At 34.2% G+C, this 19,314-nt stretch overlaps 1 protein-coding gene across 1 annotated transcript in view; it reads left to right on the top strand.

Moving 5' to 3' along the window:
* Positions 1 to 1,613: 1,613 nt before the first annotated feature.
* The window catches only part of LOC118189898 (DNA-(apurinic or apyrimidinic site) endonuclease 2-like), a 31,552-nt gene continuing 13,851 nt past the window's right edge, over positions 1,614 to 19,314 (top strand). The window contains exons 1-3 of the mRNA XM_035360602.2: positions 1,614 to 1,967; positions 2,231 to 2,498; positions 14,649 to 14,792. Coding sequence (XP_035216493.1) covers positions 1,853 to 1,967; positions 2,231 to 2,498; positions 14,649 to 14,792 — 527 coding nt within the window. The 5' untranslated portion in view covers positions 1,614 to 1,852. The remainder of the gene's footprint in view (positions 1,968 to 2,230; positions 2,499 to 14,648; positions 14,793 to 19,314) is intronic.

Raw genomic sequence — 19,314 nt, 5'->3', positions numbered from 1 at the left:
GTAGGAAAGATGAAAAATGAGCAATGCCCTCGCCGGAAATCCAACCACGGACCTCTCGAATACGCGTCGAGCGTGCTGACCACTACACCACGAAGGCATAATAAGAAAGCGGGAGAAATACCTTATATACTCCTCCTTTTAAATGAGGACTGGTCATTAGGGGACCCAATCGCCAAATCCTAGTGTTGGAGAATTATTATCCGCCACCCTTTTAGTTAGGGTGCCACTGTAAAGACATTAGGTTATTTCGAGACAGGAAAGATAAAAATGAGCAATGCCCTCGCGGGACTCAAACCACGGACCTCTCGAATACGCGCTGAGCGTGCCGCCCATTGCACTACGAAGGCATGCTAAGAAGGCGGGAGAAATACCTTATAAACATAGTAAATCCATAACAACAAACAGGGGCGTAGCTAGAGGGGGGGCATCTGTCCCCGGGCGCAGAATCCAAGGGGCGCCAAACTGATGTTACGACATTTTAGAATTAAATGTTTTCCATCCTTGGCAAGCAGTAGGGGGCGCGAAATCTTCAGTTGTCCCTGGGCGCTGAAAACCCTAGCTACGACTCTGAAAACAAAATGCGACGGGAAAAAGCTCCGTCGGCCAAAAATGTGGGTAAGAATAATGAATTCTTGAATTTCTGTAATGCAAAAGTGTTGTGTTTGTTAAACGCTTTAAACATAATCCGCATTCGAAATCTTGCTTCAGTACCTTGTGTTCTCTTTGTATTATCTACATAACAGATTTTTCTGTTAATATTGTGATTCAAATGATTCTACATTAACTCAAATATTTTTTATTAGAAAAATAATATCTTGTTCCAAAGTTTCGATTACTAGAGCTTCAAATTTGAAGCATTTAGCCTACACTGTATATAGTGAAAATGAATAATGATATTTTTTAATTCGTTTATTAAATGAATATAAAAATCTGTAGTGAAAGTATTTAAGTCTGTCACAACTTATTTGTTGTCAAGATGACTTGAATTTAAAAATGAATGTTCTGTAACATTCATTACTTTTCTTAATTGATTATTAAACTGTGAATTTTAAAATTATTCTTGAATTGAATGTTTTAGTTATTAAATAGTAAAGAAAAAATATTGTTAAGTATGCCTTAAAAATAATAATAATTTAGTAATAAATAATTTATAAAGTAAATAATATATAAGTGATAAAATAAAATCATATAATTTTTCAAAATATGAATAATTATAAATAAATATTAATATCAATTAAAAAAGTATTAAACGGTGACACCGCTTATGCGTCATCTATCGTTTACCCTGTTCTTAGGTTTAGGATTTTTTTCTCTTCCCCGTGTTTGGTTTATGATTATAATTTTCATTTATCAAAGTGCTACAGTTTCCATCGCCACAAAATGAGTAATCGCTTGTTAAAAAAATTATTTTAAACTGCAACTGTTTTCAAGTCACTAAGCATATATGCTTATAATATACGCACTATAACTCCGTGATTTATACGTTTGACCGAGCGGAAAGTTTGCCTGATAAAATGTAGGTCTAATAAAAGTTTTCACAAATTCCTGTAGATGGCACCACAAGCTATTTTAAGCAATCACGTTAGCTCACAAAACATATGAAGGCCTTAACATAAAGTATCCTAATCCAGAACATTAAAGAAAGTTCTAAATTATTTTATTCTTCTTAATATTTATTGAAAGTTTCGTAATATGGACCGTGGGCAGTTTCTTATGCGATGATCTATATTCGAGATACTTTTTCATTCGTTTTTAATCTCAGGAAATGAAGTGAAGAAGCGAAATTTACTCTTGTTTGTTTATATAATTTGTAAGGCGGTCTTTATAAAGGTAATGTAACCATTGTGCGACGATGAAAATAGCAACCTGGAATATCAATGGAATTAGATCATTGAAGAAAAGCATAGCTTGTGTACTCAATGATTTATCCAGTGATGTAGTGTGTTTCCAAGAAACGAAAGTATCTCGTAAGATCGTTGGAAATATTTTCACTTTATTTTAGATATTTATAGCTTCTTCGGCAGCATTAATGCATTCTTAGTTTAATTATTTCGTAAAAATTTAATTTAACTATATATATATATTGCTGCGCATATAAATAATTTAACAAGTGTAATGGTATTTCTGCCTTTCTTTTAAAACTTCCTTAATTTAAGGCAAAAGTGCTGCAAATTATTGTTAAAATCTGATGTACATTCTGACTTTTTCTGATAAATTCTTCTATTTTCAGGAGGTCAGTTACAAGAAAACACTGCTCTCATAAACGGCTATACATCTTATTTCAGTTATCCTAGAAAGCAGAGTGGCTACTCAGGAGTGGCCACATATTGCAGTGATAGTTTTACCCCTGAAGATGCTCAAGAAGGGTTGTCTGGGGTTCTTGCATCTGGAAACTGTGATTGTTTGCAGAGCTTCTCGTCTGATTTTGAACCTTCTTTGAGTGATCTGACAGAGTTAGAGTCTGAGGGAAGAGTAATTATCACTTATCATCTTATTAAGTAAGATTTATTGCATTGTTAATTTGTACATCAGAAAATGTATGGATATTTTGTTTTTTATCATTATGTGTGCAAAGACAATGAATTTAATGTCAAAGTATGGCAGCAAATGTTAAGCTTTTTATTTGTTACTGCTGCTCAGGGTTTAATCCTAGTATCCTGTGCACACAGGATTTGGGGACTTTATTAAAACAAGATTATTTGGACAGGTGACAAGTTAATTAAACTATCATAAAAATTTGCTAAAGGTATCATTTAAAAATATAGCCAAAATGGTATTAAACCCCTAACAAGAATATATTAAGAACAAGAATCTTGCATGAACTCTTCCCCTGCCTAAACTTGAAATTTAATGTATGCTATTATAATATATCTCAGTTTTACAGGGAAAATGTTTATGAAACTGAAATGTTCATGAATGAATTTGCAATTAAAAAAGTTTGGTTTGGTTTATTTAATTATGGCAAAACACACTAGGGCTATCTGCCTAAGGGGAGGGATGCCTTTGTGGAGGACTTTCTAAGGGAAACTGGCTTGTATACACGTGCAATTAAAAAGGCTATAAACTTTTGAGAACTAGTGTCATAGTCTGAAAAAAAGTGTATAGCTTCTAAAAAAGAGAGACCATTGTAAATTGAATCAGTATTAACATCTTGCTTTAACCCTTTGATGCGCGGTGGTCGTGCCTTGAAACCACCAATTTTCGAATTTTTTTCTCCTCTTCTTTCCGAAATTTTTGAGTGAATATCAATTGATTACTGATCTTTTACCTCTAAAAAACACAGAATAACTGCAGAATCATACATGTTTTAGGTGTTAGTACTTCGTGTTTTAGTTGTTAGTACTAAATCAGATGCCTTTTAAAATTCGTTTTCAATAAGACAAAATAAATTCCTTTTATTAATATAAACAACTTTAAATTTCAAAAGTTATTCATCACACATCATGATTTCTATCATAAACAATAAAAAATAACTAATTAAACTGCATATATAAATAAAACCTCTATATGCATGGCATTTGCTTTGTGGTTTCAGGGCACCACCACTGCCCCACTAGAGCATTGTGTCACAATGCTCTAGAGGCTTTGTGGTTGCTCCTTGAAATCACTGCTCTTCACAATGGCATTTGCTTGCTTATCAAACAGGAATGTTTATTTTTACCTGAATATAGATAAGGGGTTTTGAGTTATTTTATTACTAAACAATACATGCACCTGCCCAGTGAAAAGGTCTTTCTTTTCTAAAGACTTTTCTCTGAGCTCAACACACTTGCTCCCCAAGCTAGTATTGTGATTTTTATAAATTATTTCCTGTGGTTTAAATTTAATGAAAATATACTTAAAAACAAAAATTAAAATTAAAATTATGTAATTAAAAATAGAAATTGCATAATGTTTTAATTAAATTAAAAATATTTTCTGAATATTTTGGGATGAATTACGAATAAAATACGTATGAATGGGAAACAAACGATCCATACCAAGGCCAAAAAGACCAACCTCCCCCCCATTAACATAAAAAACCACAAATTTCATGTGCCAGATGAAAAAAAAACTAAATAACGCTGGACATATATCAGTGAAATTTAGATCCAGGCATTGTACATTTTGTAGCATAAGAAAGAAACCTCATAGAAGATTCATGTGTGAAACATGCGATGTGGGTCTATGCATGTACCAAAAAGACAAAACATGCTTTGAACAAACAGTGTCACAAAAAAAATTTTTTCTTTTAAATTGAAAAAAAAAAAAAAAAAACACCAAGTCTTTTTTTATTCTTATTTTTCTGAGTTTTTAAATCCATTTAGACAAACGTCCTTATTATGTAGGTACTTATATTTTCACTGCTATAGAAAAATTACATAAATGCTTACTTTTTATTTTTTTTTCTGATGATTTACTTTGTAAAATAATGTAAAAAAAAATTATATATAATGCAATTCTTACATACATTTTTTAAAAAATTCGTAAATTTTGTCATTTATTGGAAACACGCACGGAGAAAGGTAAGTTTTTTTTTCCCCCCTACTACCTCAATAAGTTGGGGAGGTAATGTTACCCACGTCTGTGATTATCCTTAAGTCACAAGTGCCCCCCTGGGTGGTGCTAAGTGGGTAACTGCCACAAAGTCCTGTGGCATACCGGGGTTTAGCGGGATTAGGTTCGGTCTGATGATGAATAATCTTATAACGACCCAACAGACCGCTCCTCCCTGGGAAAACCGGTGATTGTAAGGAGGAGGATCTGAAATTCTGAGGACCTTTGATCTGAAGAGGAGGGATCTTGGAGAAAGCAGCCACGTAGAGGATACAGGAGAAAAACTGAGTTTTGCGTCTCAGGCCGTCAGATAGTACAGGAGCCCGGGACAACCTAACCAGCATGTTCTGACTGCTCTGTCAGCTGGTGTATAATCTCACCTGCCTTGTAGTTCCAGGTGGTGCCTGGGTGGGGTCCTGCTTGGCAGAGGGGGAGGGCTCTTCCGAGGTCACTGCTGGCTGCTGAATCCGGGGCTAGCCTCTCCAAACTGGCTGTTATAAAATCAGAAGGAATTTTTCTCCCCTTTTCTTCAATCAAATACCAAAATGGATGTTAGGAATATAGAATCAGATAAAAACACATCCTCTGAAACCTCCACTTTAACCATTGTAGCTCCTTCTGAGGGAGTGAATGCGCTCTTGGGTGCGGACGCTCTTCTCTTTAAGAATACAAAAACCAGAACTGCTGGTGAAGGGGTGAATGTGCCTTTGGACATGGACGCTTGAACCCGGTGGGGATGGATACCAACTCCTCTTTCAGAACTGCTATGGTAGATGCGCAAGCAGATAACCAGTCACCAATGACGGAGGTTGTAAATAAAAGAAAAGAAAAGAGAAAACGCCAGAAGGAGCAGAGAGGGCCATGGAAGGGAGCGAGGGAGAAAACAGATAAACCTTGGACCTCTGGAGCAACCTCCAAACTGCTAAAGGAGAGCCTTCCAAGCAATGAAGATTCTCCTAAAAGAGAATGCATTGCTGGTGACACCCCGGAAATGGCCTTCAAGAAACCACGGCTTTATAGTCAAGCTAAGAGGAAGGCAATTACTCTGCGGGTCGTCTGCAAGGATGACTCCAGAGACATGACATCAGTGGATTCAGATTTCATCACTTCTGTGATTGATGACCAAAATATCGACGGCTCCATAACCACCTGTAGGGTTCACAAGACAGTCCTGCAGCCGAATGGACTCAACATTGCGTGTGAGGACCAGGAGACTGTGGTTGTCCTAAAGACCCTAATCAATGATCTGGCCCTGAAGAAAACCATCCCAGTTATCACAGCATGGCTCCTGGGGACAGACCCCCGATGAAGAGGTTTTTCACTTGGTTTCCTGGTAACAGGTCACCAAAAGATAACATCAAGGTCCTTGATGCCTGTAACAAGGGCCTGGATGTTAAGAAGATCACCATCAAGGCAGTCATCCCTGGAAACGGAGGTAACACACTGCTGGGAGTGAAACCTGAACTCATGGATTACCTGGAGGCTCAGAATTTCAAACTTGTTTTGTGGCGCCATGGCTCTATACTACTAAAGGAACCGAGACAGCAGGGGAAGATCGGAAAGGAGTCAGAACCAGAGCCTTCTTTGGAGGCTCTGGGGAAGACCTCTGAATAAGTTTCCCCTGTCATGACTTCTAGAGAAGTCATGGGTTAAGGAGGCGACTTTTAGTCTTTCCTAAAATCCTTCAGGGTAAGTTCTTATTTCTCATTTAACCTGTTTTTTAATGGTTAAGGTTAGTCAGCTAAACCTGCAACATAGCAGAGCAGCTTCATACAATTTAGCTGCTCAATTAGGTAAACAATGCACTTTTGTTGCCTTAATTCAAGAAACAAGGGTAAAATCTTTGGTAGGCCCATGAACGCACACTTCTTTTTGTCAGAAGGGATCTAATAAAAGACCTAGAACTAGCATTTACATTTCTAAAAATATAAAGGCTATGAAATTATCTCAATTTACATCAGAGGACGTGAGTGCTATTTTAATCTAGGACATAAACAGTTTATTAAGAGAAAACATTTGTTTCTGCTCGGTTTACATGGCTTAAGACCTTAACATTCCACAAGAATTTATAGATCTTGTGAGTTTCTGTGAAATAAACAATATTCCTATGGTTATTGGTGGTGATGTTAACGCTCACCACCTATCATGGGGCAGTTCTGATATTAATCCTAGAGAAGAAAAACTCATGGAACTTATAATGAATACCAACCTAACTTGGGTAAACAGGGGAAATTGTCTCACCTTTGTCAACTGAAGAAGAGGTCATTGACCTCACACTAACGTCTGATATTTATAACCTTATTGAGAATTGTCATGTAAGTGACAATCCCTCACTTTCAGACCATCGCCTTATACAATTTTGTAGTTTAGAGATGAAATTCCAGCTGAATTTTTCAGAAACATTAAAAACACAAGTTGGGACCTTTATAAGGACTCCCTGGTTTCTAATGTCATTAACCTTCAGGTTTTAGACAATAATTGTTTATTCGAGGAGCTTGCTACTCAAGCAAACAACCTGACAAATATCATTATTGAATCTTATCCTGCATCTTGTCATCTCAAACAAAGGAAGTACTCTTCTAGCAAGAGAGTCTGGTGGACCAATGAGCTTGAAAGCCTCCGCCTAGAGGTTCGGAGAGCTCACAGAAAAGCAGTCAGAAATAAATCTGAAGTTAACTGGTCTAACTTTAAAATCCTACAAAGGAAATTTAAAAGTGAAATCAGGAAAACTAAATACAACTCATGGAGATCCTTCTCCACAGATATTCTGTCCTACCATGAGACTGCCAGAGTACTTAAAATTCTCAAGAGGTCTCAGGAATCTCAACTCTCATCGGTTATGCGACCAGATGGCAGTTTTATTATAAACTTTTTGGATATGTTTTTGACCATGTTGAATTTTCATCTGGGGGATATAAGTGTAACCTCTGACCCCCGAAAAAACCTATCAGAACTTCTTCATAGTCCATTAGATTTGGATTTTGCTAAAACAATAGTGAACTTTGAAAAGGCTAAAGTGGCCCGAGATGCATTTCTTCCCTTTAAATCTCCAGGGAACGATGGCATTTTCCCAATTCTGCTTCAGAAAGGCTGGGACATTTTTGGTCACATTCTCATGGACATAGTCGAATCCAGCTTGGTTTTAGGACATGTTCCTAAGGTGTGGAGAACTTCACGAGGTGTGTTTCTCCCCAAACCAGGAAAAGATACATATGAGAAACCAAACTCATTTAGAATGATTACGCTAACATCCTTCCAGCTTAAGCTGTTGGCGCGATTGATTTTCAGGCACCTCTAGTCAGATAATAATCTGAACCATACTTTTGGCTTAGACCAACACGGTTTTAGGCCTGGTTTCTCCTCTGGTGTGGGGAATAGAAAAAACAAATATAGACAGACATTTTGCCATTGGGATTCTACTGGATATTGTAGGAGCCTTTGATAACATCGGCTTCGAGAAAATACATAAAGCCCTTATTGGAAGTCATATTCACCCTATGATAACTAGATGGGTCACCTTTATGATTAAAAACAGGAATATCTGCATTAGTCTCACTAAGCTGAAATAAAGAGAGATATTACTAAAGGTTGTCCATGGGGGGGGGGGTATTCTTTCTCCGTTCCTGTGGAACCTGGTATTCGAAGTACTTCTACGGGAGGAACCTGGCATGTCACAGGCTTATGTGGATGACCTTATTGCATTACTAAAGGGTTTCGATATTGGAACCTTACACAATCAAACTCGGCAAATTTTGAATAAAGTATCACAGTGGAGTGAAACAAATGGCCCATCTTTCTCTGCTGAAAAATCAGAGGTCATAGTTTTCACGTGAAAAAGGAAATGGAAACTGGCAGATTTGTATCTGGGTAACCAGATTATCAGATTTAAGGAATGCATTAAATACCTAGGATGTTACCTGGACAGTAAACTCACATGGATCACCCATATAAAAGAAAAGGCACAAACCACCACAAATGTACTAGTACTTTGCAGGCGAATCATTGGTAAACAATGGGGCCTTAACCCAAAATCTACTCTATGGATTTATACTGCTATAGTCCGGCCAATGCTTTCTTATGGATGCATGGTGTGGATCAATGTTATTCACAAAAGCACATATTTAAACATTTTACAAAAAGTGCAAAGACTTGCTTGCCTATGCATTAGTGGGGCTTTAAACAGTACCCCTACTGCTGCATTAGAATTTTTATTGCAAATTCCACCCTTGAAATTATTTAGCGGAGAAACAATTAAAGCCATGTATAACGTGAATAAAAAGGGCACATGGTGCCAAAGGACAGGTTTTGGTCATAAAAGCCACATTGAGATATGCCTGGACTTAAGCAATGCGATCCCTATAATCTATATGCTCACAGATTCAGTTACTAAAACAATAGTTCCAGATAAACTATTCTCAACTTATATACCAAAAAGGAATGAGATAGAATCTCTAATTGACCTAATTCCAACAGGATCAGTTGAATGCTACACAGATGGACCAAAATCCAACTTCAGAGCTGGAGCTATTATAAGAACCAAGGGATCTGGAGAAGATTTCATCAATACCTTGCTAAACTAACAACTGTTTTCCAAGCCAAGGTTCTGGCGATCAATATGGTCACCAGGGAACTCTTAGCTAAAAATACGGTTGATAAGAATATATATATATTCTCTCTGACAGCCAATCAGCCATCCTTGCCCTGGCTAATCATGTCAAGTTACAAAACTGTGTTTTGAACTGTACTCAAGATCTCAGTTCTCTGGCTCAGGCCCATAAAACCATTAGTTTAGTTTGGTTCCCAGGTCATTGTGATTTTGCTGGAAATGAACTAGCTGATAAAGTAGTTAAAGATACTTCGCAACTACCCATGTCTGAGCCAGAACCATTTTACCCAGTTTCATATCAAACTGTTAAAAAAGAAGTAAGAAGCTGGATAAAGAACAAACATGATGATATATGGTCTAAACTACTGTCTGCAGTCTAGAAGACTGTGCTCATTCTAAATTGGTACTTAGTACACTTAACTTATCAGGTAAACGCATACACCTCAGTAGAACTAACTTACGCCAGGTAATTCAAATTGTTACTGGACATGCTTATCTGGCCAAGCATCTCAACAAATATGGTCTTGTCGAATATCCTCTCTGCCCAGCTTGTAGAGAAGAGGAGGAAACACTTTTTCACTTCCTGGTATGATGTCCAGTGTTTTCTGTCCCTAGAAACAAATTCCTTGGGTTTCCCTATATCAGCTTTGATCAGGCCCTTCTATACAAAGGGCTGTCTGGCATAATAGGGTTCCTAATGTATACTAAAACCTACAGGTAAGGTATACAAAGGGCTGTCTGGCATAATAGGGTTCCTGATGTGTACTAAATACCTACAGGTAAGGTGAATTTGAAACCACAAGAAATAAGGATTGAGGTGCCTTGTGAGTTCTTTTTTTTTTTTTTTTTTAATATATATAAAAGAAAATATGCAGGGATCTCCCTCTCATAGCTGTGTTTTGGAACATAATTTGGAAATAAATATTAAATCTTTATACACCACCTGGCCACTTGGCTTAAGAAAGTACCTCTGCCCTCCTTATTTCATTTTTTATTTTTTTTTTTTTTTTCAGACTTGCCATCGCATCCTTGTTTGGTCAAGAGTTTGCGTTTGGTGGTTTCGGAGGGATTGAATTGGCTCTTGATCCTATTGGGAAGTTTTTAACGATTTAACCGACACCGTGAATTTAGAAATAGGATTTTTTGCTGATACTATATATTTGGTGTCAATTTGGGATCTTATCTACTTATTTATTATTTACCTTTCACTGGAATTACCAATTAAAATTTTTGTCTTAAATGATCAAATGGCGGAAGAGCAATGGGCAACATTGCCTAAGCTCTTTTCCTTCTTTTCATAAGAAGGAAGCGCCACTAATGTTATGTTACGTTACCTCAGTAAGTTTCAAAGTCCTAGATGTGCGGTGGTTTCACACAGCAACCACCACCCACAGAACAATGGGCAAGAGTAGATTTTTTTTTTAAATTCATATATTATTTGTCTCTAGGATCATAATATTCAATTTCTAGAGTTTTTATTAAAAAAATTATAAAAATAATATTGTGCATCAAAGGGTTAACAAATATTCAAATTAATTTTAATAAAAATTTCAATTTATGTGCTAACCATCCACTGGGAGACAGCTGATCTTTAAAGTTTTTCAAAATGGATTTATGTTTTAAATCTGTAATGTGATTAATACATAATGACCTTATGTCTTAGCTATGTATTTGGGGATGGTTAGTGCACAAAGCAATTTTTTGTTAGATGTGGATTATGTCAGCCATTCAGTAGAGCAGCAGTGGCCAACCTTGTGCTCCTGAGCACAAGTGTGCTCACCGTTCGTTTTGTATATGCAAAACATATTTGTATATGCATCCCGATTAGGTACTATGAACAAAAAATATTTTTTAAATAACCATTCATTTATATTTCTTAATCTATCTTAATCAGGGAATCTTACGGCTTCATTCCGATGTTAGATGGCTCAGCAGGGAAAAAATACTTCAACAATTTGTAGAACTTTTTTGCCAATAAATCAGTTTTTGGAATCTGGAAACGAAAGTTATAAAGAATTGGATGATAATAATTGGTTATCTGATCTGTATTTTATCATGGATATGACAACTAAACAAACTGAACGAAGATCTCCTGGAAAAAGGAAAAAAACCTTTTTCAATTGACTGGGACTGTAACTGCTTTTCAAGTAAAGTTAAATTTGTGGATAAATCAGATGAAAGAAAAAAAAAAAAAAAATTTACCCATTTCCAGAATTTATCAAGCCATATTAATAACCACAAGGCAATTGAAGCTGAGAAATACTCAGAAAACCTAAATGCACTGAAAAATAATTTTGAACTTTGCTTCTCTGATTTCCATAAAGTTCAACCAATATTATTATTTGTCCAAACCCATTTTCCAAAATTAATATTTCAGATGTATCACATAGGACTGAAAATATGTTTAACAAAAATGTTGCTGTTTTGGAAATGTGCTCGCGAGAGGCGACTGCAATAGAGGGTTTATGTACTGAATGCAAACCTAGTTTATTTCGCTTTTAAATATAATCATATATGAAAACTTTCATAATGAGATAAACATAGCATCATAATTATGTATTATGCAGAATGATTTCTTATTTAGTGTATAGGAATACATGTTGCAATGAAATTTGTTGTAAGTTTTTTAAAATTACACTTGATTTATACTAGAGGTGAGACCAATCCTAAATTTTCTCAAATCCAAACCCTTAAAAAGTTCTTAAATCTCTTGAATATTTTTAATCTTTCATATAATAATAAATCCTTAATAATAAAAGTTTTTAATTAAAACAAAATTTGAAATCTTGTTTAATGAAAAACAAATTTTAAGAATATATGTATTAAAATAGACTTATTAAGATATGAATGAAATTTAGTAAATAATGTACACAACTAAACAATTTTTTCTCAACATATTTTGAAAATAAATAAATAAATAAAGTAATAGCTCAGATCTTACAGCTTTTCATATTCTTTTTAAATCAAAGTATAGGTAGAAGGGAAATTATTTCAATTCTTAACATAGTTAAGCATTAAGTATAAAATGCTTCTAATTCTTTCCAAAAATTTTTTAAAAATCAGAAACTTGTTTATTTTAAAAGTTAATTGCATTCTTGCAGCCGCCAGGAGATGATATTGGTGGTTCATATACCACTGAAATTGCCACAGTAGCATCCTTTCTCTCCCCCCCTTTTTTTTAATGATTGGGTCTATCAGACAACACAGGAAAACAGATTTTTCTGAAGTTTTTAATTGAATTATTTAAAGTTTTTTAAGTAAAGCTTCAATAGTTTTGAATGTGGGAAAAATACAGATTCAGGCTCAAAACTGTTTTCAGGAATCAAGGATTTTAATATTCCATCCCTTTTTTATACAAATGTTTGTTTCCATAATGGTTTGAATTTAAAATATAAATTATATTTTGTACTTGTTTGATTGACTTTTTTCATACTTGAGTAATTATTATTTTCTCTATAAACATTGTAATTATATAAGAATAATTATTTAAGATGCCATTTTACTATTTTTCACCAATATCTTTAATTAATATATTCCTTACAAATCTAAAATGGTGATACCTGATTTAAAATTGAGTAAGATAATAAATGTAGATTTAATTTTAGTTTTTTTCATCTATAAGTGTAGTTAATATATATTGAAGGCACTAGTACAAGGATAAAACATTAATGATTCTGATAGCATGTTTTTCAAGAATATTATTATTTATACAGGTGGAAGACAAAATAATGCGAACACCTGTGAAAAAGTATGACGTATTTCACACCTGCAATACAGTCGCACTACCTACAACAGAAGTCTGCTACCTACAACAGAAGTCTGCTTGTGGGTTGTGCAAGGCGTACAGTATCAGCCGTTATGACAGTGTACACGAAAGAGAGTAAGACAACGTCTTCAAAGTACAATAGTGGCCGAAAGTTCAAAGCTGGCTGATATGGATAGACGGGTTTTGAAGCGCATAGTAGCCTGAAAGCACAAGCAGTCGTTATCCCAGATAACATCGGAAATGAACAGTCATCTCCAGGACCCTGTTTCAACAAATACTGTCCAAAGGGAACTTCATGCTGCGAACATTTATGGCAGAGTGGCAATTCGTAAACCCTTGGTGACGGCAACTAATGCTTTCAAGCGATGGCAATGGTGCAGAAATCACAAAGGCTGGTCTTCACAGCAGTGGCAACAGGTAATATGGTCAGATGAATTGTCATTCACCTTATTTCAGTCGATCGGACGCATTTATGTCTGGAGAATGCCCAAAGAAGTGTTTCATCCTGACTACCTCCTGCTGACTGTGAAGCATGGAGGTGGTGCCATTATGGTCTGGGGTGCGATATCTTAGCATGGTCTTGGGCCACTTGTTATTCTGCATGAAAGGATCACATCCAATCACTGTCTAAGCATTCTAGGGGATCATGTCCATCCTTTTGTCAAGACTGTATTCCCTGGGGAGCGACCGCTTTTTTAAGACAACAATGCCCCTTTCCACACTGTTAGGTATATTCAAGAATGGTTCGAAGAGCATGACGATGCAGTTGAACATCTCGCTTGGCCCCCCTCAGTCTCCAGACGGGAATATTATTGAACATTTATGGGTATATTTGGAGTCCAAACTTTGTTCCCGATTTCCACCTCTATCTGGACTTTCGGTATTAGAGACCGCTCTGCAGGAGGAATGGCTTAATATTCCTTTAAATATTATCCATGACCTTTATGCATCTATCCCATGTCGCATTCAATCTGTACTTCAGTCAAAGGGTGGTCCACCCCCTATTAATAAAAATTTTTTCATTTATTATTAATAAAATTTTCTATTATTTTTTCTTCCATCTGTAACTAGCCTATGTTACAAGTCTATTTATAAAACAACATGATTACTGCAATGCTAAAATATAGGAAAAATATTTTTAAATTTCGGTATATAAAGCAAGTATTATTTAAATGTACAATGTTCAATATATAAAATCATACTGATATTATAATGTCAAGTTTCCAAAATTTTATTTTTAATATATAATGAGATTAATATGATTGTATTTAGTGCACATTTTACTAATTTAAGTTCTTTTTCTAATAATTTAAATATCAAATAAAAGTAAACTCTGTTCCTTGCACTATTTTTTTATGTATGTGTATATATAAATTATGTGCATGTAAGGTATATGTGTTACTTCACTTTAGAATGCATACATAATACATAGATGGTATGTAATATAGTATGCTTTTTGACAATCAAACTACATTTGTCATTTGATGATTTTGAGTTCTTGACTATGTTTTCGTTATGATGTTGCTAAATAAACAGCAAACACATGTATATTCAATTTTTTAATATCTGCTTCTGTTCAAAGGAAAAAAGTGAGTTAACAAATTTTAGGAATTAAAACCAAATAGAATCCAGTATTTTTTAGTTACCAAACTGAAATGATTTTTCTTCTATTTTAATTAGAATTTATTAAGCTGTAATAATAAACCATAACCATAAGCATGTTGTTTTCTTTGTATGTAGGTTCAATGATGAAATTAGACGATTAGCCATCATCAATGTCTATTGCCCTAGAGTGGATCCTGATAAGCCTGAGAGGCATCTGTATAAAATGCAGTTTTGTTTTCTGCTTGAAGCAAAGACAAAAGAACTTTGTAGTAATGGCTGGTAACAAATTCATGTCATTCTTTATCTAATAATAATTTTTCTTATACATTAAAGGATTTAAAAATTCATTTTTTTTTTAAATATGTGAATTATCAAATCAATGGAAGCTGTCCAATAATTTAACTTATTTATTTGCATGTTATGATTTAAAAATTTTGTTCAATAGCTATCTTATCAATAGTATTTCATTTATGATCATAATGGTTCTTCAGTATTGGTTTGACTTGAGATTTGATTTCAAGGTTAAAATATGAATACTTATAGTTAGCAAGGCTGTGAAGTCTGTAAGGAAAATGACCGACTCTGACCCCAACTCCTGGAATTTTAAGGACTCCAACTTCGACTCCCTCATATATATATACAGGGTGTTCGGGATAAATTTGACAGTTTCGTAAGGAAAAAGAAAATCTGTTTGTATGAGTTGTAGCAAATGTCTTCGTTGAGTACAAGCTTCATAGTAGAGGCTGCAACATTCATTTCACGTGACAAAGCCTGAATTCCAATGCCAGGGTTCTTCAACACCTGTTCCTGCAGATTTGTGAGGAATTCTGCTGTACGAACGCAATCAGCTTGTCTGCTAGGGATCTTTCTTCTTGCTACATCCTCGTAGTCACCATTGCAAGTCCCTAGTTCATGCTTGATTGTTTTTACTGTGTTCAGGGAGCATTGGGCAGCAGTCATAATATCCTTATTTTGATAGCCGGCACGAATCATCATGATGCAAGTTATTCTCTTCCATGATTCAGGTGGGTTCCAGTCATCCATCCTTTCTGACATCTTGTATATGAATGAAGAAGGGTCCAAACTTTTAAATGATGAGTAGTGTGTGTCAATACCTCCAACCTATGGAAAAATATAATCAATTATAAATATGTCAAATTTATCCCGAACATTCTGTATATGTGTGAAAACATATACACATGGGTTATGGCTTATTTTTTTAATATAAAAGAAGTAATAGATGCTATGAAAAAAATTGATGGCATAGCAAATTATTTATATTAGTTAGCATTTATTATGAAATGGAAAAACTGGCATTAGTTATTTCTAAAAAATAATATAGCTTTGACAAGATCTTTGTTGGAGGACTATAGATCCGATTTGATAAACTTCAGAGCTGAGAAGAGCCTTTCCACACTGAATTGAGTAGGAAAAAGACAGCTGTTACTGTTAGGGCTACTTTTTTCTGTCTTGCAAGAGCAATCATATTTCTGTATTTCTTCAGAAATCTTGGTTGTATTTTTTCATTTTCATATCTAAAGGCTCTTGGTTCTTTATTTTCATTCGCTTTGCCTTAGCCTTTTCAATATTATCCAAAAATAATTCTCAAAATCTAATTCATCACTGAAAGAGGATGATAGAGACTCAGTTGCAATGTCTGCAGTTTGACTATCCTGATTTGAATATTCAAATTGTTCTGAAAACAATTTCATTCTTATTAAAAGTTCATATATGGCTTTCTTTGCCTTCTTAATTTGTTCGTCATCCAACAAAATTCGGTGTTTTGGATCTACATATATTGAACCCAGCAAGATCTCATTGTCTAGCAAACTAGTTTCGTTTTTCTTCATTGAAGAAATGATGCTTTCTGTAATTAACGCTCCATATCAGAAAGAACAAACATCACATTCTTTCATTCTCGTCTCCTGTTAATACTTCAGATGGTAGTTTTTTTGTGGCTATATACAGTGTAGAAAGAAGAGTTTCCAATTCTGAAAGATCATTCCACAGTCTTTCTGTTAGAAAAATATTAGTGTTCATCTTCTAAAAAAGTTAATTCTAACAAGCTCTATATTATCAAATATGTACTTCCTCATCACTTTGCTTGATCAATAATTGCTCCTTTTCCTGCTCGCTTCCTAAGAATGGCATCAATTTTGGGAGTTCTTCTTGCTGTTGCTGCTTACCTAAATTTCCCAGTCAGATTTGTAACTAAATGAAGTAACTATATAAATCAGTTTAATTACTAATGGTAAATATCACATCCATCCTCCCCCCTTATATTTATTTATTAATATGTCAATAAAATAGAAAATAACTATTTATTAATGTATATAGTTTATAAATAAAAACAATAACTCAGTTTGTCATTATTTTTTTTTTTCAATTCACTTTAATTTCATTTCAAATCCAAACTGTCTGACAAAAACTGGAGTTGCAGTCGACCTGTTTTTAGCGACTCCAGCTCCGACTCCTTTTATCCCAAAATCTGCACAACTCCGATTCCAACTCCATGACTCTGACTCCACAGCCCTGATAGTTAGGCAAATATTTGAATTTTATATTAATAAATAAGTTGTTTTAAGATCTATAGTAAAGCATACTTGTAAATTTTTATTCATTGCATTTTTAATTAATTCTAAAACATTATTTAACATAATCATATTAGTCGAACAACTTGTTGGATGGAGGCTTACTCACCTGACTGAGTGATAAAATTCTCTAGAGGATTATTGATGTATATTTATGCCTGTATATTTTTATTTATGGATTTTCACAAAATCTTTCAAAATGTGATTGCAAAGCTTGGGACCAGAGGTTGCGCAGATTTTAGGATTTCGCGGATTTCAGGACAGAAAAGATAAAGCACAATTTTCGGACTAAAAGTGCAAAATAAATAAGGCATATTAGATACATTTAATTAAATTATTATGTACATTATTGCAATAATTTATTATATGCATTAAATTATTATTACATATATAAATTGATTATATTATTCATTGTATATGTACACATCATTGAGGTTTGCCGATTTCGCCTCATGCAAAGATTTCCGGTTTTGGATTCCGGTGTTAGAATCACTGTTGCTGTAAAATTTCAACAGCTTTTCTTTATTTTTCCGTATATCATACACAATCGTGTCGCAATTCCATACCATTCTGCTATAAATCAAAGAGTAGCACCTGCTTCCATCTTTTGCAGAATTTGCACTTTTTGCGTTACTGTCAATGCAACGTGTTTACATTTTTCAATGTTGTAAGCAGTAAAATCATGAGTGCATTTATCTGTCATTGTATTAAAAAGGGCTGAAATTTAAAATATTCTTAATTTATCCACAAAATATCAGGATTAAAAAAAAAAAAAGCAGTGTTAAACAATCTCGTGAAATAACAAAGCTCAGAAAATACAACAACATGAATCATGAACTTGAACGAAGAGCTGAGTGAATCATCTGCTTTTTTACCTCAATGCAGAGATTAGAGGGAAAAAACGTTTATCTTATTTTTTTTTAACTTTTTTTATGTCAATAATTTGGTATTTCCATTAAACTCATTATTATTTGGTAATTATGACGTCATTATTTGGTAAGTATTTTTTCTTCGATATTTCGTACTCAATGTTGCAGTTTCCGGAACCTATAAGCTGAATGTTTATATTTTGAGGCAATGCGGATTTCAGGAGTTTGCGGATAACAGGTCGGTGGATTTTCGGTATTTAACTGTACTGATATTTTATAACATATTGGATGGATTTTATAACATAATTAATGGATAACAGTTCCTGCTATCCTCACATGAATTGTATTTCACAAATCATAGAGATACATATTATTAGGGGGGAGAAAAAGAAGAAACTCATTATCTTGATTGAACTAATAATGAGTAGCAACAGAATGCAAGAGAAAAGATGGCTGCCATTGAAAATATGAAATATTATAATATATTTTGATTGATGATTATGTACTGATCGTAACAGTTATTTTCACTTCAGTGTTGCATACTGGCTATTTGATAGGAAATCTGTTCTTTACCAAAAATACAATAATAATTAAGATATTTATTTATTTATTATTATTTTTGCATCAATAGTAAGAATTACTGTCTGTTAAGTTGATAAGTATCATATATTGTAATAAAGAATTTTTTATTGTTCTAAAAAGCATTATTAGTGCAACAGAAATATGTCAATACAGGGTGTCGATGGAATATCATAGCTGACAAGTCTTCCAGTTTTATGTTACAACTCTGAATCTCTCAGTAGATCATTGCATCTTCTGGTTTTTAATTTTTAACTAAGGAAAGTGTTTTTCCGCAGTAAATGAAATTTATTGAACATTAATTGGGCAAATTTTATTTCCCCATCATAGTGACTTTCATTGTAATATTTCTTGCTAAATTTTGTTTAATATGAGTTATCTTAATCTGCATGGACATTTTTAGAACTTTATATGAAGATTCAAAGAATGTAGAGTCAGTTAATATTTGCCTTTAATTTTATTTTAACATTAACAAGGGTACATTAACAAGGGTTATTGAGTTTATCCACATAATAGTACTATATGCATTTTATTTTCATTATGTTTAAAATTACTTTGAGAAAGTAAAACTTTCCTTTCCTGCTCAGAATTTTTTAGCATACCCATTCAATGTTGAAACATCCAGGAAACAGGAGTTTTTAGCTGGAAAACCTCCCAGTTTTTCATATTTCAAAGTTGGCAGCTATGGAGTATAATGCTACAACAGGGCCATTTTTATATCATTAACTATCAGAGAACATAAGCACAGTGTAATAAGAAACC

Source organism: Stegodyphus dumicola, chromosome 5 (genome assembly GCF_044657685.1).
Source record: "Stegodyphus dumicola isolate Sdum_Otavi_A_Nest chromosome 5, ASM4465768v1".
Lineage (NCBI taxonomy): Eukaryota > Metazoa > Arthropoda > Arachnida > Araneae > Eresidae > Stegodyphus > Stegodyphus dumicola.
Note: the sequence above shows the minus strand (reverse complement) of the source record. Positions and strands in the feature narration are given on the sequence as shown.